This window comes from Pogoniulus pusillus, chromosome Z, assembly GCF_015220805.1.
Source record: "Pogoniulus pusillus isolate bPogPus1 chromosome Z, bPogPus1.pri, whole genome shotgun sequence".
Lineage (NCBI taxonomy): Eukaryota > Metazoa > Chordata > Aves > Piciformes > Lybiidae > Pogoniulus > Pogoniulus pusillus.
In genome coordinates this window covers 12,878,693-12,904,488 of record NC_087309.1, presented here as the reverse complement: position 1 = coordinate 12,904,488, position 25,796 = coordinate 12,878,693, and the positions used below count along the sequence as shown (strand labels likewise).

The window sequence follows — 25,796 nt, the reverse complement described above, 5'->3', positions numbered from 1 at the left end:
TGTCTGTGAGCTGCTGCACACTCAGGACACCCTCACTTGTAAAGCAATAACCATTCCGATTATCAAAAAGATCATGTTATTATATTAAGGGAAAAAAATGTGTTCTGTCTGGCCCCATGTCTGAGTTTTAGGAAGGAAGTGTTCAGCCCCATCTTGAAGAAAGTGTCTAAGAAATTCAGATCATCTCAGATATAGAAACCACAGATTTTCACATTTTATGCATTTTTGATCTCCAGTTCAAAAGCAATTAATTCAATCTGGAGGAAGTTCAGAGAACAGTAAGGGAAGCTGTGTTGACTGGGGAATGAGAAGCTTCCATAACACGAATCTAAAAGAGGATTTTTTTTTTCCCCTCCCTTTCTAATTTTAATTCTTTTGCCTTGAAGCCCTAAAGCCGAAAGGTCTGTGATTGCTCCCTGCAAACATTTCACTGGGGAAAATGCCAAGGCTGAAGTGCTATTTAAATCCAAGAGTTTATAAGCCTTTGCCTTTGGAGAAGCCTGTAGGACTATGCTGCCTAAGAGCAGGCAAGGCTCCTCTGCAGGGAACATCCCATCTGCTCATCTTGAAGGGACAGTACTGCTCATGGAGAGACAAAACTCTTAATCCAAAACCATGGATGGATTACATCCTTCCTGAAAAGCCATGCTCATGGAATGACTTTCATGGGAGGGAATTAATTACCTCAGCATCAGCTGCTGAAACTATGATCAGGATTTCTCCCATGAGAACCTGTAATGTTTTGCTGTTTCTTCCCAGCAAGACATAGAGGTTTCCACATGAGCTAAGAAGCAGGCAAAATTAGGAAAGCTTTTTCAGGACAGGCATAACGTAACAAGAGAGGTCACATGGTCTAAATTTCTTGGCATGAAGAATAGTGGAGTTTTTATGGTTCTGTGTTATTTTTACAGGGAATTGGAGATGCAACTAAAACTTGACAGAGCAGTAATGTGTACTTTCATGTCACATGCAAAGACTGTCAAGGGAAAACAATTCCTAGATGATGGAATCATAGTAAAGCTCTTACATTTGAGTGGAGAAGTTGGCAGCAGTAGTGCTTCTGTGAAAAGATGACTGAGATCTTTTAAGCTACCTGAAGGGACTTTGTAGCCAGGTGGGGATTGGTCTCTTCTGCCAGGCAACCAGCAACAGAACAAGGGGACACAGTCTCAAGTTGTGCTGGGGTAGGCCTAGGCTGGATGTTAGGAGGAAGTTCTTCACGGAGAGAGTGATTGGCATTGGAATGGGCTGCCCAGGGAGGTGGTGGAGGCACCGTCCCTGGAGGTTTTCAGGAGGAGACTGGATGAGGCACTTAGTGCCATGGTCTAGTTGACTGGCTAGGGCTGGGTGCTAGGTTGGACTGGATGATCTTGGAAGTCTCTTCCAACCTGGTTGATTCTATGATTCTATTATTTATCAAATCCCCTCTGAGTCTTCTTTTCTCCAGACTTAACAGCCCCAGGTCCCTCAGCCTCTGTGATACTTATAAACATCTGAAGGGAGGTTGTAGCCAGGTGGGGGTTGGTCTCTTCTCCCAGACAGCCAGCAATAGAACAAGGGGCCACGGTCTCAAGTTGGGCTGGGAGAAGTATAGACTGGATGTTAGGATGAAGTTGTTGGCAGAGAGAGTGATTGGCATTGGAATGGGCTGCCCAGGGAGGTGGTGGAGTCACCATCCCTGGAAGTGTTCAAGAGAAGCCTGGATGAGACACTTAGTGCCATGGTCTACTTGACTGGCTAGGGCTGGGTGCTAGGTTGGACTGGCTGATCTTGGAGGTCTCTTCCAACCTGGTTGATTGTATGATCTCTTTGGGTCCCTTCCAACCCCTAACATCCTGTGATTCAGGGTCTGGGCAGAGCTTGGCAGTGGTTGCAACTCCCTATGGAGAATGCAGCTCAAGACTAGCTCTAAAGACATAAATCTCAACTGCCTTCTGGGACCGCTATTCAGATCCGATAGGAAATGCCTTACCACAACAGACCTATTAGTAAGAAAAATGTATTTATTTTACATAATTTCCCACGGGGGGGAATAACTGTGAATTGTAAAACTTCTGAAAGTTTGTTTCAGAGCAGTATTTATTTTTATGGTTTTCACATCACTTCCTATCGCTGTGTATCCCTGCTATTAACGTGGGCTATTGTGTCCAGACATCACACTACCAGAGTCTCTAGGAGATACAGTTTTCTAGGAGAGGAAATTATATGTGCCAGCCAGTGACTGCCAGACTATTTTTTAAAACAAAAGCAAATTGTTATTTCAGTTGCTTTATTTGGCATGCTGATGTTTGTCAAAACATTATGAACTACTACTGCAAAAATCAGGATATGAAGTGGTATAAAGTGATATGTGCAAGAGCTATATCTCTGAATATTCTGACTTGGCTATCCAAATGATGATGCATATGAAGGATCAGCAACCAAAGGACATTTGTGCCATGGTGGGGTTCTGTTCTTTGGTGAAGTCTGTTCCGCTTCAGCCTCTGGTGCCAACTCAAGTGATTCATGAAGTGAAAATGGAAACTGTGGAAAAAGCCTCAGTTCAAGAGAAAGACCTTTCCTTGTGTGAAATATGTGAGACCATGGTGAAAGAAGTGACTGGTCTCCTTGAAAGCAACAAGACAGAGGAGGAGATGGTACATGAGATGGAGGTGGTCTGCTACCTGTTACCAAGGAGCATCAAAGACGAGTGCAAGGACTTCATTGACGTCTACGGACAGGCTTTGATTGACATGCTCTTGGAGGCAACGAATCCTGAATCTGTGTGTGTTATGCTGAAATGCTGTGCAGCCAACAAGCCTCCACAGCAGCCAGTTGCAGTGAAACCTGCATATGGCTTTTGTGATGTCTGCAAGATGGTGGTGGCTTATGTAGACAAAGAACTAGAGAAGAGAAGCCAATATTGGGGGGGGATAGGGGGGGAGAAAGAAAAACACATAAAATTCAAGCTTTTCAAAGTGAAGAAGAGTCAGTTTGGAAGATGCATACTTTCATTTTGGAGTGGACTGAAAACAAGCATCAAAAGATACAGAAGCATCTTGAGAAATAATCTGCTGCGAGGCAATTCTGAGACGCGGTGTGTCCCCACCCCTTGCCCAGTGCCAAGGCAGATGGGTGAGGCATTGTAAGGAAGAGGAAACAAAAGCAAACCAGAACTGGTGTTATTGCAGGAGAAGGGGAAAGGGAGAGATGAGACAGTTTCTGTCCCTTCCCAGAACAACCTAAAATGGAGTGTTTTCTGTTTTAAGGTCATCTAGCACCTCTTCCAGGTCTGTGCCCAAAGACTGCTGTTTAACTATGACTGTTCTATATGCTGGGCCAATCTGAGGCACCCTTGTGGAGCTTTACTTTCTTGTCTTTTCTCTTCTTCAAATGCTGCTCTTAGAAAAAGGGCAAAATACAGTATCGAATTTCATCTTTGTATCAAAATTTCCTGTACCAGAGGGAGGAAAAATTCCAATTCACCTTCAAAGTCTTTGTATTTCATGCCTTGCATCTACTATAGCAAGATGGAGGTGTGCCAGTACATCTCCCAGCTGGGCCCTGTGCCAGGAAAAAACTCTTTTTGCTTCACTACCAGGGACGCATGAAAAGTTGCACCTTTGTGGGAAATTCCAGTTGCCATGTAGTGTTTGTTTAGTGCTAGCAGGAGTGCTAACCACTAAAGATACAATTCATGACCAAAACAGTGCACTTCTCACGTTTAATTTCTTCACGAGGAAGGAGAAAGAAGAATGCTGCAATTTCAAGGCAATTATCATTCGATTCAAGGATATTTCTGTTTATCCTTTGTATGAAAAAGGATATACAATAAGGATACCTTTATATATAATTTAAAAACTATTTCTTTACTTAATAATGGAGGAACAGGCAGAACAGAGTAGGGATAGACCCATTTATGGTGCCATCCCTGAATGCTCTTGCTGCAGGGTTTTTTTTTAATTAAATTGCTTACACTCACTACCAGCTACTTCATTTCAGAGACTAAAATGCACACGATTCCCAGCATAAATCCTCTCCAGCCACAGCAGTCAGAAAAGCTCCATTGAAGAGAAGGCACCTACACGGTGAAAATATGTGGGTTTGTAACATGGAGCCCTGGAGGGCCTCTCCTTTCAGTCAATTATAAAGGAAAAAAAAAAGAAAGAAAAGCAATGTTTGCTTGCCAGGCAGCTGGGCATGTTCCTGCTCTGAGTAGGGCTTGGCTGTGACCTTCCCCTTCCCTGTTTCCATCCCACTGGGTTCTTACTGCTTCTCCTGCCCCAGACATGCTCACTGCACCCTGCCAGGCTCTGGCGGCAGTTCAGAGCAGGGATGGGCTTTGGTTTCATGCCTCACAGCAGCTGGCACACCAGCACCAGGCATGTTAGAGTACTAGAGTGACTGGAGTGACACAGTAAGGAGAATTTGGCTTTTGTTTGCACCCAGGCTGCCCGTGAAACGGAGATATTTAACTAGTGTAAGCTCTTGCCTTCACCTGTGTATCCTCTGGCCCATATTAAATGTCGAGCTTATTGAGTAAAGATCTCTGGATTTGTGTCTGGTGCTTGCTTGGTGCAGCCTTGATCTTAGGAAGGCACTAGGAAGGTACTATGGATGTGATACTGTTGCTATAAAAAATAGCCTTGTTCTCTTTAACTCTTTAACAGTAGGGGCTCTAGCCAAATACGGCACTTGCAAGTTGAGCACCTTTTTGCATGGTGCCTTCATCTTTATGGTTGGAAAAAGGGATAATTATGGCTTTAAGGTGAAAGGAGAGTTTGGCTATTACTTTGTATAATAGCTTCCACAGGATTAGTCATTTTAGTTGTATAATACGGCATACAGTGTCTTGCCCATTCCCATAGTGTTGCCTTTCAGTGGATGCTGTAACTCTCTTCTTTAATCAGGGGAGGAGAGAAGTACTGACACACTATGGCAGGTTCAGTTAATTGCATGCATAGAGTAATAGTCCAGCAAAGACCAGAAATAAGTATCACAGTATCACAGTATCACCAAGGTTGGAAGAGACCTCACAGATCATCAAGTCCAACCCTTTACCACAGAGCTCAAGGCTAGACCATGGCACCAAGTGCCACGTCCAATCCTGCCTTGAACAGCCCCAGGGACGGCGACTCCACCACCTCCCCGGGCAGCCCATTCCAGTGTCCAATGACTCTCTCAGTGAAGAACTTTCTCCTCACCTCCAGCCTAAATCTCCCCTGGCACAGCCTGAGGCTGTGTCCTCTCGTTCTGGTGCTGGCCACCTGAGAGAAGAGAGCAACCTCCTCCTGGCCACAACCACCCCTCAGGTAGTTGTAGACAGCAATGAGGTCACCCCTGAGCCTCCTCTTCTCCAGGCTAACCAATCCCAGCTCCCTCAGCCTCTCCTCGTAGGGCTGTGCTCAAGGCCTCTCCCCAGCCTCGTCGCCCTTCTCTGGACATGCTCAAGCATCTCAATATCCCTCCTAAGCCTAAGCCTAACTAAGGGTTAGGCTTTCTCTGCCTATGAAAGGATGGATGATCCCCTGGGCTCTGTATGTGTGAGGTGGTACTTGCGCTGTTGTTGAGAGGTGTTACCAAAAGCTGGGCCACACAGCAGCCACAAAGAGTCCCAAAGTGGGGTGCACAAGAAAGTAGGAGGGAGATGGGACAGGAGGAGATGGAATGAGATGCATCATGAGATTTGAAATAATTTAAAAAAAAAAAAAGTGTCCTGCAACTGGTGAAAGTCTTCTAAGGCTACTTACAGCCTATTGCTTGAAAGACTTGTGTTACAGTTCCAGGAAGGTCAGATATGTGCCTTTAGAACAGAATAGCTGTGTTACATCTTTCACAGCTTGCTGTCAGTAAGGCTAACAGCTTTGCTAAGAGCTGCTCTGCAAGGAAAGCAGAGAAGATGAGCCCAGCTCCTGGATACCACTTTTTGTATCAGGGCAACATTTGTGCTCTTGAGGTCACTTGTTTAAAGGGTGGAGTAGAGAGCATTATTTTTGCAGAGTTTATGTTGTCTCTGTTCAGTTGTCAGGCACTGGCACTCCTGTAGTTGGGCTGTGTTTGTCTCATGCATGTTGTTATCAGGTCCTAATTTGTATATAACTTGGCAAACCCAGGAAGCCCTTAACCTCCTGTATCTTGGAGCCACACAATCAAACACCTACAAAACTTTTCCAGCAGCCTGTTGGAAGCATTGCTTTTGGCTCATGCACCTTAGCAGGAACCAGAAACAAATTTCCAGGCTGTTTGACCAGATCTTGGATCTAACTCTTCACAGAACTTTTCCGTGCAGCTGTCCTAAAAGGAGCAGGCTGGTGGGCTGGACAGTTACATTTATAGCTGATTTTTGGCATGGTTTTAGTTTTATTAAATACAGATGTTGTTCTGTGGTTTAGCTCCTAAATCTGACTGTCTGAGAAAACAGCCACTTTCCCAGTGACTTGGTCTCAGTGGTTAGACCAAGAACTGGGCATGAAGCCACATTTATGTACACTGAGTTTCCACTGATGAATAATTTAAAATAGTTTTCAGTGGCAGTGAAATGATAACTTGGAGCACAAATACCATTCCTTCTTTCCAATGATTTACGACTGCAGCCTGCAGAAGTAGAAAGTTTTAAGTTGCAGAGAGAGATAAAAAAAAAAAAGTTTTATGAAACTAAAAACATCTCATCTGATAATGCTTCAGGTTTCCCCTCCCTCTTTACTCAATGCTTTCAGAATCAACAGGGCATGATAAGACATGCAGTCTTAGATCTACAGCCAAAATACCCTGAGCTGTGGTTTCCAGGTCAAGCTGCGTAATGTTTGACTTTCCCTGACTTTTTGTTTATTAAGATCTTCCAAGGGGCTTCATTTCTGCCCACACAGTTGCAGAAGCAAACAAAAATTATCTGGTCTACGATAGCTGAGAACTGTTGGTTCGGGAGGCACTACATTAGAGTCTCATGGCCCTCTGTTGGTAAAACTACTGAGGCACTGTTGCTCCGTACATGTGGTCAGTGGTGGTTCTCCCTTCGTGTAGCCAGAGGACAGAAAGTTCTACTTGCTGGTGTTAGACGAGGCACAGTTTGCAATTCATTGTGGTTGTTCTTGCTTTAGCCAAAGGAACTGGCCGTTACCCAGCAAGGAAAATGAAAAGCTTGCCGCTAGAAATTAGCTTCAGATGTTCAGCCTGGAGAAGAGAAGGCTTCAGGGAGACCTTATTGTGGCCTTTCAGTACTTAAAGGGGCCTTATAAGAAAAACAGGTACAATCCTGTAGCCTGGCATGTTTTGACAGGACAAGAGGTAGTGGTTTTAAACTAACAGAGAATCTATCTAGACTAGAAATAAGGAAGACATTTTTTGCAACAAGGGTGGTGAAACACTGACATGAGTTACCCAGAGAGGTGGTAGATGCCCCATCACTGGAAACACTCAAGTTCAGGTTGGATGTGGCCAGAGCAACCTGATCTGCTTGAATTAGATGACCTTTAGAAAGCCCTTCCAGCTCTCTAGGATCATAGGATCCTATGTACCTTGGTTTCAGGGATACTACCTCTGAAATAGATGGCTGGTTATGTCAGGCCAGAGACTTCCCATTCAGTTTTGAAGCAGGTTCATAGCTACCTGAGACCATCAGAGATTTGTTGTCCTAGAAAATCTGCCCTTAGGGACCCCAGAATCAGACACAGGAGGGAAATGTCTTGAGTGAGTTTAATTTTCTGATCTGTTGATATCTCACTGCTTCATGTTTCTGTGTCATCCCTAAACTGTTTACATCTATTTGTGTGCCTCACATAAAAGCAGCTCCTCTTGGAGAGTACATCTCTTACTGTGTGAGAAGCATTTAAGATCCTTGAATTCAAGTGCATTTGTCAAGCATCTCTGTTTCCACAGGCCGTGGGGGAAAGCTGAGGAAAGAGAATGGCTCCTCACTCCCCCCGGCAAGCCATGGGAAGAGCAAAGGAGCTTACAGCATGTCCAGTTGCTGTCAGCAGCACTTGGATTTCTGTCTCTGTGTGCAGCGCCCTCAGGGTCTGTCCTGCCTGCAAAAATCCAAAGCCACTGAAGACTTGAGAGTCTTTCAGAAGCTGCCATGTGCCCCTTAGCCACTGTGTGAGCCATGTCTCATGTGCTGGCAAGGGAATAGATACCCAAAGGGCTCTAGACCAGATAAGCAGTTCTAGATGTCTTCGCTCCTCTCCATGCTTCATACACTCCCACAGCTCCTTCTGATGAGGCATCTGGCCAGACCTGCAGGCTGTGAGCAGCACAGATGGTGGTGTCCCCTGCAAGTGCTCAGTTTCAGGATCACTGGAGGTCACAGAATCACAGAATGATAAAGTTTGTAAGGGATCTTTAAAGGCCATACAGTTCAACACCTCCCCACTAGAGTGGGATCACTTAGATTAGGTTGTGCAGAAAAGAGGTCAGGCTAGTTTTGAAAGTCTTCAAAGAAGGAGACTCCACAACCTTCCTGGGCAGACTGTTCCAGTACACCACCATCCTCAAAGAAGTTTTCCCTTTCATTTAAGTGGAACTTCCATTGTTCTAGACTGTGTCTGCTGTTGTCCCTTTGTTTGTTGCCTCTTGTCTTGTCACTGGGAATCACTAAAAGCAGTCTGTCCACAACATTGTGACTGGGGAGCCCAGAATTGGACACAGCACTCCATAATGGCCTCACTAGGGCTTAACAGAGGTATTCAGCTTGCTTGCCCTGCTCCATGTAAGCATCTGGTATGTTAAAACATCTCTGCTCCTATCTACTGGCTCCCCTTCTCGTGTTCAGGACAAGATCTGTGAGCATTCCTCTGTAGCCCTGTAGATTTCCAAGCTTTGTCATCTACTCCATTTGACTGTAAAGCTATTTATCTTTTCTGTGTCATTTACTACAGGTCTGGACTTGGAGCCCCTGGGGAGGGGATGAAAGTGGAACTTACTGTATGAGAGGAAACGTGAGGGTGTTGGGAGGTTCTGTTTTTAACAAATAGCTTTATCTTTTGTCTGCTTTGATACTGGTGGCTCTCAGGAAAATTCCTAAAGGGCCACATAACACAATAGTTGGAGCCCTACAAGCCTGGACCTCTTGAGCTCTGCTTCTGTTTTCCTCTGGGACACTCTACCACATACTCTGATCTCTCTGTACATTGTTCTTCACATTTTGAAAGATGAGGAAAATGTGTCCAAGGAAAGCAGTGAAGGATTAAGTGCTTTGATGGTCATGAATGGAGCCTCTGTGGTTGGTCTGAATCACGCAGTCAGGGCAAATGTGAGCCAACTCCAAAATACCTGACAAGGCTAGATGTGCCTGAAGAAAGGGAAAAGCACATTTACCTGCCAGCATAGCTTTATTTTGATAATTAGAGGGCATGGTGAATACAGTCCACAGAGAGAGGAAAAAAAAAAACAAAAACTATAATCTGAAAAAGGTCTTAAAAATCAGGGATGATTTCTAATTCATAGAGTCATTGGAGGAAAGAGAGGGGGGACAGCAGTTCATTGCATTCTATCCCTTAGATGCTTGCAAGAGTGAATAAACAGGAAGGATGAGATGTCTTAACATATCATTTGATAAGTATAATAGACACATGCTGGGATAACTCGTGAGGCTGGAATATTAATAGAAAAGAATAAAGCTTGTTCTAAAAGGGTAACAGAGGTTTTCCTTGTATGTCCAGTGTGAAGAAAGAAATGAACAAATCACAGATCTCTGAGTAATGTTACAAGAATAAAGAACACAGGCATAGGGAACTAGGAAGGGAAGTTTTCTTGGGGCAGAAGGAGGAATGTTTACTAGCAGTAAATTAAGAATTCTAGCTATGAAGAGGGAAATTGGAGTGGAGTATAGGGGAACACAACCTGCTTATCTGGCACAGTGTTTTGATCCAGAAGGGGGCAATTCTGTGCTGCCAGAGAAGAGACTGTTCCAGAAATTATTCCTTCTAACAGTGAGGAGCTGGCTAGTCCCATTAAAGCAGGAAGGACTGTAAATAAGAATGATTATGAAATGATGATATGATACTTAGGGAAAAGTGACAACAGCAAATTGTTTCAAAGAGAATTAAGAAGAAAACTGTCAACAAACACGAAGAATCAGAAACTGAGATCTCATGGGAAGGAAATCTGGAGTGGGGGGAGAGCAAAGCAGAGATATAATTTCCCTAAATAATTAATTTTAGGAGCAGAGGTGTAAGTTATCATCTTTCAGGAAAAAGCTCAGAGGGGTGAGTAAAATAACAAAGTTACAAGCTCCTCATTCACTTCAGGAAGAGTAAGGATGCCTCTAGAACATGCAAAGCAGCTGGTTTTATCCACACAAACCATGTGGTAAAGGCTCAAAGGGAGAAAAAGGCATCAAGGAGATAAAGGGCAACAAAGGTTGCTCTGTAAGTGTTGGCATCTCTTCTTTGTTTTTGTTTTAATTTAGACGTGTAACACAATAGCTGCCAGAAACAGAGAAGAGTGGAGGTTTGGGGCAGGAACAGAGAGGGAGTGCATTGACTGGGTACGGTAGAACACAGCTTGGGGCAATGATGCCTCTGAGAATTTCCAGTGAACATACGCATGAAGTTCATGAGTGTAGGAAGAGAGTAAGTATAGCATTGTGATGGTTTGGGTGTTACTTGCTCCCCCGCACTTTGGAAATCATCCAGGCTTGACTCAGCTGGCTCTGGAAATCAAATGAAGCTTTGTATTTACAGCTTAGCACAATATACAAGCAGATATTTACAGTATGTACAGTTATATACAGAAATATGCAGGGTAAAAGGTAATACAGAAACACAACAGCCCTCCCAAAAACCTGAGTCCCCAGGAGGGGCTCCCAACCACCTTTCTACCTTCTTCCACGCCCCTACCTTACCCCAGACATTGCCTTGTGCCCCAAGGAAGAATGGAGAGTTGGCATGGGGGATTAGGAAGCAAGTGGATTAATCAGAGAGACAGAAGGTGAGGTTAGAGAGAAATGCTGCCCACAGCCTAGACAAAGAGCAACTCCCTTATCCATGTTTGGATTCTTGTTCTTATACCTCTCAGCAAGCCTATGAGTGAAGTAGACATCATCACTGTTTCTCTTTCACAGCCTGTGATCTAATCCTTCTCACCAAAACATTCTATGTAGCTTCAAACTAGCACAAGCATTTATCTTAAAACAGGGGAGAATAGAAAAGTTGATTTGTTGTAGATATATTGGTTTAATTTCTTGGATAAAGGCTAAAACAATCCACAAACCACATCAAAGCATCTAGAAGTGTGTATACGTGTGTGTGTGTGTGTGTGCGTGTAAAAGATGATTAACACTCAAGAGTTCTGAAAAACCACATCAAACCAAAACTAATTCTGTATTAGTGGTAGCCAGAAGGCTAGTGAAAAACCCTTAGATAGCTGTTAGAATCATAGAATCTTAGAATCAACCAGATTGGAAGAGACCTCCAAGATCAGCCAGTCCAACCTTGCACCCAGCCCTAACCAATCAACTAGACCATGGCACTAAGTGCCTCATCCAGGCTTTTCTTGAAGACCCCCAGGGACGGTGCCTCCACCACCTCCCTGGGCAGCCCATTCCAATGCCAATCACTCTCTCTGCCAACAACTTCCTCCTATCATCCAGCCTAGACCTACCCCGGCACAACTTGAGACTGTGTCCCCTTGTTCTATTGCTGGTTGCCTGGGAGAAGAGGCCACCCCCACCTGGCTACAATGCCCCTTCAGGTAGTTGTAGACAGTAATAAGATCACCCCTGAGCCTCCTCTTCTCCAGGATAAACACCCCCAGCTCCCTCAACCTCTCCTCATAGGATTTGTGCTCCAGGCCCCCCACCAGCTTTCTTGCCCTTCTCTGGACACCTTCCAGCACCTCAACATCTCTCTTGAATTGAGGGGCCCAGAACTGGACATAGCACTCAAGGTGTGGCCTGACCAGTGCTGAGTACAGGGGCAGAATAACCTCCCTTGTCCTACTGGCCACACTGTTCCTGATGCAGGCCAGGATGCCATTGGCTCTCTTGCCTACCTGGGCACACTGCTGCCTCATCTTCAGCTTACTATCTATCAGTACCCCCAGGTCCCTTTCCTCCTGGCTGCTCTCCAGACACTCAGTCCCCAGCCTGTGATGCTGCTTGGGGTTGTTGTGGCCAAAGTGCAGAACCCTGCACTTGGCCTTGTTCAATCTCATCCCATTGGCCTCTGCCCACCCATCCAGCCTGTCCAGGTCCCTCTGCAGGGCTCTCCTACCTTCCAACAGATTGACTGCCACTTACCACTTTTTTACTAGTAAACTGGCTGAACAAACCCAAGATAAAAATCAGCATGCAGTGAGTGCCAGAAAACAAATAAGCTGGCAGCATTTATCAATTACTGATTATGAAACCTGAAAGATTAAGCAGAGAAGTATTCTGAGTCTGGTATTCAGTATTTTCTTCCACATCCTGGCTGGCAGAAGAAAGAACAAACTTAGTAAATCTACTCATGGCACCATGTTGGCAGGAGCCACAAGTATGATGAAATATAATATCAGTATTGATATATTATTAGCTGGAGAAATAGTCTGAAAAATCTGGAGGCATTTCAGTGGGGACAAATTAAAGATTTGCATTGCCTGATGAGGATTCAGCATTTACATAAAGGATTTGCCAAAATGGATCATGCTCTGGAACACTGCAGCTGTCTGCTTGTGATGCATAAGGATATCTGTTTTAAATTACTTCTAGGTGAATACTTATGTCAAATATGTACAGTCTATGAGAAAGGTGGAATGTTCCTTATGCTCTGGTTGGCTTTGGTAAGGCCTCAGTTGAAAACTATGGCCCCTTTTGACCAGAATGAGAACTAGAAAGCTCACTAGAGAGCAGCAAGAGTGATTCTTCTTCTGACAGACTATGCAATAATAAGTGACTGAAGTTGCTTACCCTTGGGAGAGCAAACTACAGTAAGGCATAACATCCTTCAATACATAGTTAACTCATCTGTGCTCTATATGCTTGGCAGGTAGCATATGGGAGTGAGTGGGAGCAGAAAATCACCTTTGACCATCACAGGAAAGGATACAGTTTCTTTACATTGAAATAATACATTTTCTGTTAGATAATGAGGTTAAAACTCCCCCAAGGCAGGAATCCTGGAATATGCATTCTGAGCAACAGCCTTAACAGCAGTTTCTTGTTGGATTTGTGGGATGATGCTGCAGATTCACTTGTATTGGAGAGGCGGCACAAACAGGAGGCTAATGGCAACAGCTCCAAAGATTCCAAGGCAAACAGACAAACTAGAGCAGAAGTACTGAGCAGCAAAAGTTAAGTGGTAGTTCTTACACAGGAGAAGCTGAAAAACCTGTAAAATCAGTGTTGACAGTGCAGTGGGTAGAGAAAAGTTAGAGTATGGGGTTAATGTGCTGTGGTAGCAGTACCATTTCACAGCGCCGCTCTACCACTGTCAGCAGCATCTTCAGTTCCCTGTCATGGGATGGTTAGCCCAGAGCACAGATATGCTGTGACATTACCTTTCAGCATCTCTGCTTGCATTTCATGATTCATACCTGTGTTGATTCTGATTACCTTCAATCATGTCTGATGTGTTTCTTCTTTACAGAGGAAGAGAGACAACTTCAAGCAAACAACAGGGATTTCAATCTGCAGTTTGAATATGCTGTAAGTAACCGGCATATGTTTCATGCAGATGTGGTCATAGATGTGGTTGCATCTGCTTTGTGTCTTGAATGTTGTTTCAAAGGGGTGACTAGACTGCACACCAGCTATGACTTTGCAAACAAGACAGACATGTGCTGGATAAACCAAGACAGACATGTGCTAGATGGTCTGTTGCTGAGTCAAACATCGGGAGATATGCCTTTGGAGTCAAACCTGCCAACTGGCAGTTGAAGGAGATCTAATGCTGGAACAGTCATGACACAGTGACTTTCCACACACCCCAGAAAATTATTTATGAGTCAAAATGTTTCAAAGATCAGGCTCCAGGGCCTTTGATTAAAGGAACCTGAGAGGAGCTTTTTGTTGGAAACATGCTTCCATTTAAAGTAAAATATGAAAGGAAATGTGTCAGTTCCTCAGCAATTCCTGTGAAATCCTCTCTAGGAAGATTCCTGCCAACTTTATTTCCAGTTCCTTAACAACACACATTGTGCTAAGGAGTACCCTAGCTTGGGTGGCTGTGACCCAGGTCTGCCAGACTCCCCTGGCATTGCCAGGAAGCCTCTTTGGCAACTTGATTTCCAAAGCTTGTGGACCATTTGCTGACATTGTGTGCCAAGGAGGGCTAGCTCAATTGCTAGACCTGTACTGCCTGGCTCCAGAGTCATCTCCATCTCCTCTTCAGTTGATCTTGAAGCTGCATTCTTTCAAAGCATTTTCTGATGACAACTGATGTTGAAATAAATGTACTGATTTTTTTTTCCTTAGCATACCTGAGTTCTGATGGTGAAACCCATCCTTTACTTTTACTCAGGAGTAAAGTAGTGTATTTTAGTTAGGAACATTCTAAGTATTTTCTTGGTAAGGACTGTAAAATTTCCACATTTCATAATACTGTGATTTCTTATAAGATAGAAAGGTCTTTGGCCAAAGACCTTAATGTAGCTGATCTGTTGGCAAAGTGGATTGGATGTTTTTCAGTGACTACCTTCCAATTTACCCAGCACAGGTTAGAGACTTCCTAGATGCAGAGATGGTGCACGTGTCTGGAATATGAAGTGCATTGTAAAGGGCCATGCAACATGGAGCTGTTCAAGTCAGGATTGGACGTGGCACTTGGTGCCATGGTCTAGCCTTGAGCTCTGTGGTAAAGGGTTGGACTTGATGATCTGTGAGGTCTCTTCCAACCTTGGTGATACTGTGATAAGTGCCTTTTTTTTGAGCCTGGTAATTTGAGACTGTCAAGGTGCATTTGATTTTTCAGAACCTGCCAGTAGAGTACCAGAATGAGTATCACCCTACATACAGATTTGTGGGCTTTCATTGTAGAATAGCAATGTATGTGCAGCAGCAGGGCAAGGAATCAAGGAGATGTACAGTGATGCCAGGGTAGAAAGAACAAGCAGGTTTTCTGATTCTGGACCTATGTCTTTGAAAGAAACATTCATAAGACTGGCTTTGCATGCCACTGTTTCCTGTCTGATTGCCCAAGGATTTTCAAATAACCAAAACTAAGGAGAATTCTGGAGGGTTTCCATGAGAGTCTAGTGATTAGGCATAGAAGTGGAGCTGGCCAAAAAGACATCTCAGTATACTGTGTTAAAACACAGTGGTGTGAGTTTCAGTAATTTTACTCCTCATTTTAGTCAGCTGTGCCTCATGATTTCTGGAGTCCAGTGTAGACAGAGGCTTAGGAAATCTGGAAATCTGTCTAGAAAGAGACAAACCTGGAAGTGTTGAGTGGGTGGTGAGGCACTAAAAGGCTTTAATGGGTGATGCAAGCTCTGCTTTAATGGGACTGCATGTCTCAGGCTGCTTATTTCTGATAAGTCCTGGCAAAAGTTCAATTTATTAAGTTCACTTGCCATGGTGTATGAAAAGGACTAACCTTGCTCATAAATGACTTCATGTCCTATGATATAGATTGCTGGGTGCATCTGGAGACGCCAAGAGGGGAAAGTGTCTCTTAGTACCCTCTCATTAATATGGTACCCTCTCATTAATGATGGTTCTCAAAGTTCTTCCACTTCTGTAGTCCACTGCAAGGATTCAGTCTAGACCCCTTCTTAATGTTCAGCTTTCTCTGAGCATGAAGAGATTGCACTTCTAAGCACTAATGTGTGGTTCAGATGGACCAAGACTGTCCAAATGTCAGATCCTGCCCTGCACTAAAGCTGGGTTCAGCTGTCTTTCAGCATGCTGCTATTTTCTGGACTGGGTAATTTCCATCTCCAGCTGTCACAGTCCTTCCTCAGTATGTCTTCCCACTCTCATGTTTTTCTTCTTGACTGAAAGGACCATCACATATTGGAATGGTCTGCCCAGAGCAGTAGTGGAGTCACCATCCACGGGGGTATTCAAGCAGTGTGTGGACATGGTGCTTAGGGATGTGGTTTAGTGTTGACCCTTCAGTGCTGGTTCAAAGGTTGGAGTGGATGATCTTCACTGTCTCTTCCAAACAGATATATTCTGTAATTCCACAGTTCTGTGATTCTCAGTGGCTGGAACAGGTGCAGAGAAGGGCAAGAAAGCTGGCAAAGAGTCTGGAGCACAGGTGTGGTGAGGAGCAGCTGAGGGAACTGTGGTTGTTCATCTTGGAGAGGAGGCTGCCCTCATCAGACTTCTTAGAATTAGCAAATGATTAGACTCAATGATCTTAAAGGTCTTTTCTACCAAAACAGTTGTCTGCTCTATTATATTCTCTGGTTCTAAGTTGATTTCTATATGAGCAAACAGCGAAAGCATTTGAACTGCCTGTTCTTCTTTGAGGTGGTCAGCTCTCTGGGACATGAGAATCATCATGCATGGACAGCTACATAGTAATCTGAGTCTTCTCTACAGAGCCAGGAGAAGAGGCTTCATCCCACAGCGAGACCATTTGTAATTATCTTCCTGCACAAGAGTCTTGTCTTCTCTCAAGGCACATGGAAGGCTGCACCAATAGCTAGATAAAAGAGACACTGGTCAGAAATTGGAAGGAAACTCTCCAATATAACAAAGCTTAGAAAGTATTTTAGAAAGTGAAAACCATGTGAGTGAGGTTTACTTTCCTGGTAGCTAAAGGCCATGTTAGCCAAAAAAAACCTATAGAACAGGTTCTTGCAGCAAAGCTAGGTGAGGCTGTAGATGTTTTGTTAGGGTGAGGCAGTTGCTGAGAAAGGCCAATAAGGGAAAGAAAGGAATAAGCAAAGAGAGATGTAGTATCACCTTACTGCAGCAGCCAACCTGCATGTCCCAGCTGCTGTGAAGGTTCAGGTCTTTCACTAAAAAGGGAGTTTCTATTGTGTGGACACATCTCAGAGGTACAAAGGTGCTTTGTCCTTGATTAGTCTCAGAGAACAGGGAAGTGGGAAAGCACAATCAGAGGTGGGTGTGCTGTCCCTGAATAGTTGGTGGTTATTGTCCCTTCCTGGTACAAAGTCTACAGGATATCACTGAAGGAAGAAGGAATGAACTTAGAAAGACTTGCAAACTCTCTTGTGTGTGGAGTCTGACATTAGCTTTCATAGCTGCTGAGAGATGGCCCTCCTAGTATGAAACAAGCCTCCCAAATGTGCTCAAACCAGCTTTGCAGAAACCTGCTCTGTGGAAATCCATGGATGCCAATGCATGCAAGGGCATGTCCAGATTCACCATGGACTTGCAGGAGACTTGGGGTGCAATTGCTTCCCAGAGCTCATCAGATAATACACAAGAGGCCAAGTCATGTGTGTTATCACAGTATCACCAAGGTTGGAAGAGACCTCACAGATCATCAAGTCCAACCCTTTACCACAGAGCTCAAGGCCAGACCATAGCACCAAGTGCCACATCCAATCCTGCCTTGAACAGCCCCAGGGACAGCGACTCCACCACCTCCCCGGGTAGCCCATTCCAGTGTCCAATGACTCTCTCAGTGAAGAACTTTCTCCTCACCTCCAGCCTAAATCTCCCCTGGCACAGCCTGAGGCTGTGTCCTCTCGTTCTGGCACTGGCCATCTGAAAGAAGAGAGCAACCTCCTCCTGGCCACAACCACCCTTCAGGTAGTTGTAGACAGCAATAAGATCACCCCTGCTGCTCCTGACAGCCTCCAGAGCCTCTTCAGCTAAGCACAGGCTGGGCAAGAGGGTTTAACAGGCTGGACTGATAAGATAGGATGAGGGTAAGAGGTAGGCAGGAGCGAGGGGAATCCCCTTAACACACAGGGTTCACCACAAAGCCAAGGGCCAGAGGAAGAATAAGTACTGAATGCAACTTGTGGGCATATGAGCCATGTCATACACTGGTCTGGAATACTGGGATGATCTCCATCTGTGTGAACAAAGGCAGTACAGACTGAAATGAGGAAAAGGGAAGTGTCTCTTATCTAAAGAAACCTCTTATGTGTCTTCTGGTAATTTCTGTCTTGATTAACAGGAGGTGCACGTGGTTAAGGACAGTATCTTTAAGCTGTTCAAGCAGTGTCAGCACTTGGGTAGGTCAGGGTTTGTTTGGACTTAGTGTGAACACTGAAGCTGAAGATAAAGTTCTCAGTCTGGTGTAGCCCAAAACATCCTTGGCCTTATCCTGCACAACAGGAACACTGTAGCTTAGAAAAATGAAACAAACTTTTAAACAAAGTACTGTGCAGTTATCTGGAAGAGTAGACTGTGAAGGTATATACTACCCACCAGCTCACAAGATTAGTTAGGGATGACTCAGAAACCAAGTGTGAATGAGTAGCATGCAAAGGTACTTGGTGCAGCACAAACCCCAACTCAATATAGGTCAGTAAAAATGAAAGTCAGGTCCTAATCCTCTGTTTATTCACTCTGCAGTCAGAAAGATCCTTGCTGACTTCAGGAAGAGATTTGCCAGTGCAAAGACTGAAATAAAGTGAAAAACAGGGTGCCAGATGTGCCAACTAGATTTGAGAGCTTCAGTCAAGGCTCTTATCTGAGGCAACTTAATCTGGTGGCACTGTCACTGGCACAGCTGCAAAAGGTCTGCCCTGTGTGGATCAACCAGGACAGACTCACTGTCTATCAACCTTCTGAAGAAGAAAATATCTTCTGAAAGTTTTACTGCTCTCTCTGATCCCATTTTATTTTTTCCTCTTAGCTTTTACCTTGGAATTTAGCACAGCTGCACAGGGACGTCACAAAGGGCTGTGAAAACAGTTTGAAATTGGCTTTCAGACAATAGGGAAGGAAATGCAGGGCCTATGAGTCAATAACAAATTTCATCTTGGATCAGGATCTAGGGTCAAACCAGCATCCTTTCTGTGGGACCAGCAGCAAGGGGACTGCTTGGACTCTGCTTTTGTTCTCTCTGGTCACTTGTTGAGTTGTCTAGTGAAACAGGAGTGATGTATATAACTTCCAATGACCAATACACCTTGCCCTGAGCTGGGTTGGCATCTGAGTTCCTATTTCTTTGAAATTTAATCAGGGTCTCTGGTAGTGGGCTTAAACTCCATTCCACCTTCTCTGCTCATGTGCTTTGATCTGAGAAGGGTATCTGGTGGGCTATGCTAAAGTATTTTGTCAGTGTGGTCAGGATTGTGGCACTCACTGCTCTCTCTTCCTGTCCCAACCTGCAAATGTTTTCCAGGGTTCATCATGCTTAAGGCTGAAGCGAGTGTTGCCTGATCTTGTGAAAAGTGGTCTTAGCATAGCATGAAGGAGTAGCCTCAGAGGCTAAATGCACTGCTCTTTCTGCATTTTCAAAGGTGTTAGCTGGATTTATCTGAAGACCAGTTGAGGCACCACCAGGGAGCAGCCGTATCATGGCTGCCCTAGAAAAGAGGGTAGGATGGGAGCATGTCCCAAGTGTAGGCAATGTGCTGACTGACCAGAGTGCAGTCCTTCAGCATCTAGTTGTGAGGAACAGGGTAGAATGTTGGTAATGGGCCCCATCTTGGCCATCCCAGAAAAGGTGGGATGATAAAGCAGCTCCAAGGTCCATATGCAGGAGACAGGGATGAAGACAGGACTACTAGATGGGCTTGAGGTCCATCCAGAAGACAGAGGTACTGTCGTGGAGGGGATTTCTCTGTTCCCCCCTCTGTTAGGGGGAGGTGAGAAATTAATTTGAGGCCGAATTGATTTTTTTATAAAATTACTTATTAAAATAAATATTTACAAATTTGTACCACCCCCAACCACTATGAAATCCAGGGTTCGTATTGCAAGGTTATGAAAACAGCTTGGGATATATTTACAGGGATTGATTATTAAATGGAAATATCAGATTATCAACAACTATAGACAGAGAGAAAGATTCCCTTAGGCTTAATGCCTCTTAACAACTATACTGCTTGCCTAGCAAGGGCTGAAGCTGTGTCTGCTCTTCAGATAGAGATAACTTATATTACAAAGGAATTAAAGCTTGCTTAATTGTGTTGCTCTTAAGTATTAATCATTAATCACCCTCCCGGGATTGTCACAGTGTGTGCCCAGTATACGGGGTCTTGGTAAAGCTGAAGTCTGTTCCGGCTTGCAGGAGAATGATAAGTGTTCCCAGTCTCTGGGGTAAACAGGATTTCTCTGACCTTCTCTCCTGGGGTGAAGTGGTATCACAGTATCACAGTATTATCAGGGTTGGAAGAGACCTCATAGATCATCAAGTCCAACCCTTTACCACAGAGCTCAAGGCTAGACCATGGCACCAAGTGCCACGTCCAATCCTGCCTTGAACTGCCCCAGGGACGGCGACTCCACCACCTCCCCGGGCAGCCCATTCCAGTGCCCAATGACTCTCTCAGTGAAGAACTTTCTCCTCACCTCCAGCCTAAATCTCCCCTGGCACAGCTTGAGGCTGTGTCCTCTTGTTCTGGTGCTAGCCACCTGAGAGAAGAGAGCAACCTCCTCCTGGCCACAACCTCCCTTCAGGTAGTTGTAGACAGCAATAAGGTCTCCCCTGAGCCTCCTCTTCTCCAGGCTAAACAATCCCAGCTCCCTCAGCCTTTCCTCGTAGGGCTTGTGCTCAAGGTGTCTCACCAGCCTCGTTGCCCTTCTCTGGACATGCTCAAGCATCTCAATCACAGTATCACAGTATCACAGTATTATCAGGGTTGGAAGAGACCTCACAGATCATCAAGTTCAACCTTTTACCACAGAACTTTCTCCTCACCTCGAGCCTAAATCTCCCCTGGCACAGCCTTGGAGCTGTTGCTTCTTCTGGATGCTGTGTCCAGGGATGATCAGCTGGCAGGTTTTCCCAATGCAGGAGAAGGATCTGTCTGTGCAGCTTCTAACACGGTCTCACAGCTAGCAGGCTGTGTTTGCAGGTTTGCAGACAGTCTAAGGGTCTGCTGGGCCTGGATCTTTCCAAACTTACAGAACAGCTGATAAGCAGGGTCTATGCCGTGCTGATAGATAAATGTAAGGCAGCAAGCCAGTATGTATGGCTGCTCTTGAGCTTAAGCAGGGGGCTCTCAGCTCCCCATATATGTATGAAGTGCAGGCGTGCAGGTGCTCTGCTTCTCAAAGCGTTCGCAGACAGCTTCACTGTGCCTTGAGATCAATGCAAGAGGGCTGTGCCTCAGTAATGCTTGCAAGTGAGTAAGGCCTGATCCTGTCTCTAGGCCACGCAAGCAGGTCAGGGCAGCAGGGTGCTGCTATGTGGAGCTGAGTCTGAATGCTCTGAATGCTCCGAACTTCTGAACAGTCTGGACCGTCTGACCACGTGGTGCTGCTACGCACCCCTCTTTATAGACTCTGGCCGAGGTTCGTGGCTCATTTGGACATCAAAAGTGACCAATCAGGCTGGCAGTAAGCCAAACCTTACCTTAATAAGCAGTAGCTGTTTGCCTGGACCCTCCCAATAGGGGATTACCTGGGCGGACCCCCGGGGTACATGGACTGGGCGTGTGTGTGTTACATTACCTTTTTAGTGCCATAAGTCCCTGGCAGAAAAACATGTCCAGGCATGTAGAGGCATAGAAAGGCCTCAGTTTTTGGGGCTACTGCCCCTCCATCACAGGTACATATGGAAAAGTGGGACAGGTATCAAGTTGGCAGTCAGTACTGAAGGCACAGAGCTGGGCTTAAGTGAGCTCCTGAGTCCTGGAAAGGGATTGTGAATGGAGATACTAGGTGAGGTTAAGGATCATAAGGCATATTAGGCCCCAGACAAGCACACAAAGGTTGAGCTGTGCCATAAAAATTGCAATGAGGACCACAGACTTCTTTGAACCAAGTTCTCCACTCTTCATCTTAGCTTGAACCTCATGCAGACATAACCCTAACGGTATTAGTTTGAAGTCTTATTGTGAGAGACTCTAAAGAACAGGGTATGATGCTTTGGAGTTTGCCTTCTTTGCACTGTTCAGCAGTGCTCTGCACTCCCCTGCACTCCCCTTCACATCTCCTTCCTGACTGGCAAAAGCCTTATGTTCGGACCTGAGCATGTGACAAGAGCTTCAGACCCTGTACTTGGCCTGTCTGTGAGTGACAGCATGAGGTCATCAAGTCATGCCACCTCCATTTGCCTTCATGCTCCTCTTTGCACTGCCCTGGTGAAGACCCTCACAACAGCGAGGAATAACTGTTCTGTAAAGGAATCACACCAAGCAGGGAAACGCAACCAGTGAGCACATTTTCACAGAGGTCTTTGGGAATACTCAAGATGTGATGGGGTTCTGGAACACACTTAATTATCACTGCTAAGGAGGGATGAATATGTAAGAAATGCTCAAAGCTGTTGAAAGGGGAGGGGGAAAGGGAAATAGGATTGTGAGTTGGATATAGAGACATTTATTTCTTGTGTTTGTCTAGCTTTTTTTACTTCTGGGAGTCAGGATGAGATCTTTACAGGACCGTACGAACCCCTTCAGCATCTTCTTGGCCTTTCTTACACTTTTGCTGAGTTGCAGCTGCTGCCCACCAGCAGGAACAAAGTAGTAAACCTGGTGGGCTTGAAACTGGTATAGGATGACTACTCTGTACTCCCCATGAAAACAAAACCTCCATGGCACCACAAGCCCTGTTGCATAAGCCTATTAAATATATCCTTGAGCACAGTCATAGTCCTATGGTCACATTTCTGCATATGGCCCCTGCACACTTTCGAATGTCGCTGCTGCGGTAAAGCGAAGTGCCACTGAATCGTGCTCCCACCACCTCCCTGCAAGGCTCTATAAAAGCACCAGGAAAAGCCATTTCTACTTCTCATCTGCTTCGTTGGTCTGTGCCTTGTGCTACACTGGTACCAGTGATATTGCCATATGTCGTGGCACAACACCTCCCTGTGCAATTGCCAAGGTTTTGCTATAATCTGCTTTGGTTGTCCAGGCGCTAGGAACTCATATGTCACTGAGCCAGGGATATAAATTCAGATGGTTGATACCCTGCAATGTCCTGCTTTTTCTGGGTATCACCCTTTAGCCCTTGCAATCTAGTCATAAATGCAGCAGTGGCTTTCATTTCCAGTGACTTTAATGGTGAGGAGATGATTTGTTTGCTCAGCGAACAAAGGTAGGAGCCATCTGCTGAGTGTTTGCCTGAGATTGGACGTCACAGACGGGTGTCTGAAAACACCCCCAAAGTAACAGCTCATCCACCAGATCTGGACTTGTGTAACTGTGGTGTGATGAGCACTATTCTTAGGGACAGCATTTTGGTGGAGTCACACCTCCAGGAGGCGTGAATCCAGCCCCTGAAAAGAGCAGATGAGAATAATCCCTCACCCACAGACAATGCTGCTCTTGTGTCAAGCTTCCCATGGGGAGAGTGTGAGGCTGACAGTGGGTAACCGTGCATGAGCCTATTCATTTAGGACACAGGCACTTGCAGGAGCTGCCCAGAAGTCTAGGGCAAATCAGAGTAAGTGTCAAGCTCCCAGTTCTCACCTTTGTGCTTGGCCCATAGAGCTCCTTCTCTTAAATTCGTTTGATTTCTGCAAATCCATAAGAGAATGAGACCTTCCTGTAAAGCCTCTTAACTGCCAATTCAAAGATATTTGTTGGCCATCGTTTTTCCCACATGGGAGTCTCCCTCACTGAAGACAGAGCATGGGAAGGTTAAGCCGAGGGACACGTTGTTCATAAAATGAGGTCATTTGGAGACTGTTTAACACACTGGTGCTGCACATTCCTGTAGTACCCCTCTCAAGCCAGTCTCAGGTTCTGATACGATGCTAAAGGAGTGACACAGCAGGATGATGCTAAAGCATTATGGACCAGGATAAGATGAAGAGCAGAGGCCAGAGGATATTCCCCTCTAATCAACTGAGTGCCTGAGCTGCCAAAACATAAAGCCCTGTAGTATGGCATAAAAATACAGATGATTACTTACATACTGCTTCAACTATATCCATGGGGTTTGAACCAAGAAGGCTGAAGTTTTCACTAGTTTGTTTTTATCACTAAATATTGACTCTTCCTTTAACCCACGATGGCCATGAACAAGACACTTGTTGAATTAGAAGTCTTCATAGTGTTTGTGGGGAATTCTTTCTCTCTATGCTGCTTAGTTTTAATTATAGATTTTAGAATATCAAGAAGATTCACTGTAATACTCCCTGTTCTTACCCTGAGGTCTGTAGTGTCCCAGAATTCTGAAGGAGTGTCTGTCAAAAAATGTCACAACCCTGAACTACCATGGAGAAAACACTGGAAGTCCAGATTCCTGCAGTTAAGTGTTTGGAAGCTGTTGTGTCTGGGTTTTTTAACCATGCCCAATGGCAATAGGAAACAAAATGAATGGCCCTGCTTCATTCAGTGGTTTTCCTGACGTAATTAATGGACAGAAATAGATGGCAGGAATTGAAATAAACCACTCCCATTCTTTTCATATCCCCCTTTGAGGTTTGTGCAGGCAAAGATGTATGAACTTAATGTCAGTGTTTACTGAGTATTTTTCCCATGTTGTATGTGACCCTCTGAAATCTGTTGACGCACAAAGGTCAGGTCCACAGCACTTACTTTTTCCTGGAGCTACTCTTTTCTTTTTTTTTTTCTTTTTCCTTTTTCTCTTTTTATAAGTAAGTGTCCAAAGCAAAGCCTTTGACACTGTCTGCCACAAGAAGCTCCTGACCAAGCTGGCAGCTCATGGTTTGGACAGATTCACTTTGTGCTGGGTCAGGAACTGGCTGGATGGCAGAGACCAGAGAGTGGTGGTGAATGGTGTCACATCCAGTTGACAGCTGTCACTAGTGGTGTTCCCCAAGGATCAGTGCTGGGCCCAGTCCTGTTCAATATCTTTATTGATGATCTGGACCAGGGGATTGAGTCCAGCATCAGTAAGTTTGCAGATGACACCAAGCTAGGAGCAGGTGTGGATCTGTTGGAAGGTAGGAGAGCCCTGCAGAGGGACCTGGCCAGGCTGGATGGGTGGGCAGAGGCCAATGGGATGAGATTGAACAAGGCCAAGTGCAGGGTTCTGCACTTTGGCCACAACAACCCCAAGCAGCACTACAGGCTGGGGACAGAGTGGCTGGAGAGCAGCCAGCAAGAAAGAGACCTGAGGGTACTGGTGGATAGTAGGCTGAAGATGAGGCAGCAGTGTGCCCAGGTGGCCAAGAGAGCCAATGGCATCCTGGCCTGCATCAGGAACAGTGTGGCCAGTAGGACAAGGGAGGTTATTCTTGCCCTGTCCTCAGCACTGGTCAGGCCACACCTTGAGTCTTGTGTCCACTTCTGGGCCCCTCAATTCAAGAGAGATGTTGAGGTGCTGGAATGTGTCCAGAGAAGGGCAACAAGGTTGGTGAGAGGCCTGGAACACAAACCCTATGAGGAGAGGCTGAGGGAGCTGGGGGCTGTTTAGCCTGGAGAAGAGGAGGCTCAGAGGGGACCTCATTGCTGTCTACAACTCCCTGAAGGGAGGCTGTAGCCAGGTGGGGGTTGGTCTCTTCTTCCAGACAACCAGCAACAGAACAAGGGGACACAGTCTCAAGTTGTGCCAGGGGAAAGTATAAGCTGGATGTTAGGAAGAAGTTGTTGGCAGAGAGAGTGATTGGCATTGGAATGGGCTGCCCAGGGAGGTGGTGGAGTCACCGTCCCTGGAGGTGTTGAAGCAATGCCTGGATGAGGCACTTAGTGCCATGGTCTGGTTGACTGGTTAGGGCTGGGTGCTAGGTTGGACTGGCTGATCTTGGAGGTCTCTTCCAACCTGCTTGATTCTATGATAGTATTTTTCTTCAGATTAGGGGCCCAGGAAAATTGTTAGATCCAGATTTTATTAAAAACTCTGCCAGACACTGTGTCTGGTGGACACAGACTTATCAAATTATTTT

At 45.3% G+C, this 25,796-nt stretch overlaps 1 protein-coding gene across 1 annotated transcript in view; it reads left to right on the top strand.

Moving 5' to 3' along the window:
- Positions 1–25,796, top strand: part of LOC135173319 (phospholipid-transporting ATPase ID-like) — a 112,884-nt gene that overhangs the window by 10,420 nt on the left and 76,668 nt on the right. Inside the window, exon 3 of the mRNA XM_064140131.1 lies at positions 13,542–13,600. Coding sequence (XP_063996201.1) covers positions 13,542–13,600 — 59 coding nt within the window. The remainder of the gene's footprint in view (positions 1–13,541; positions 13,601–25,796) is intronic.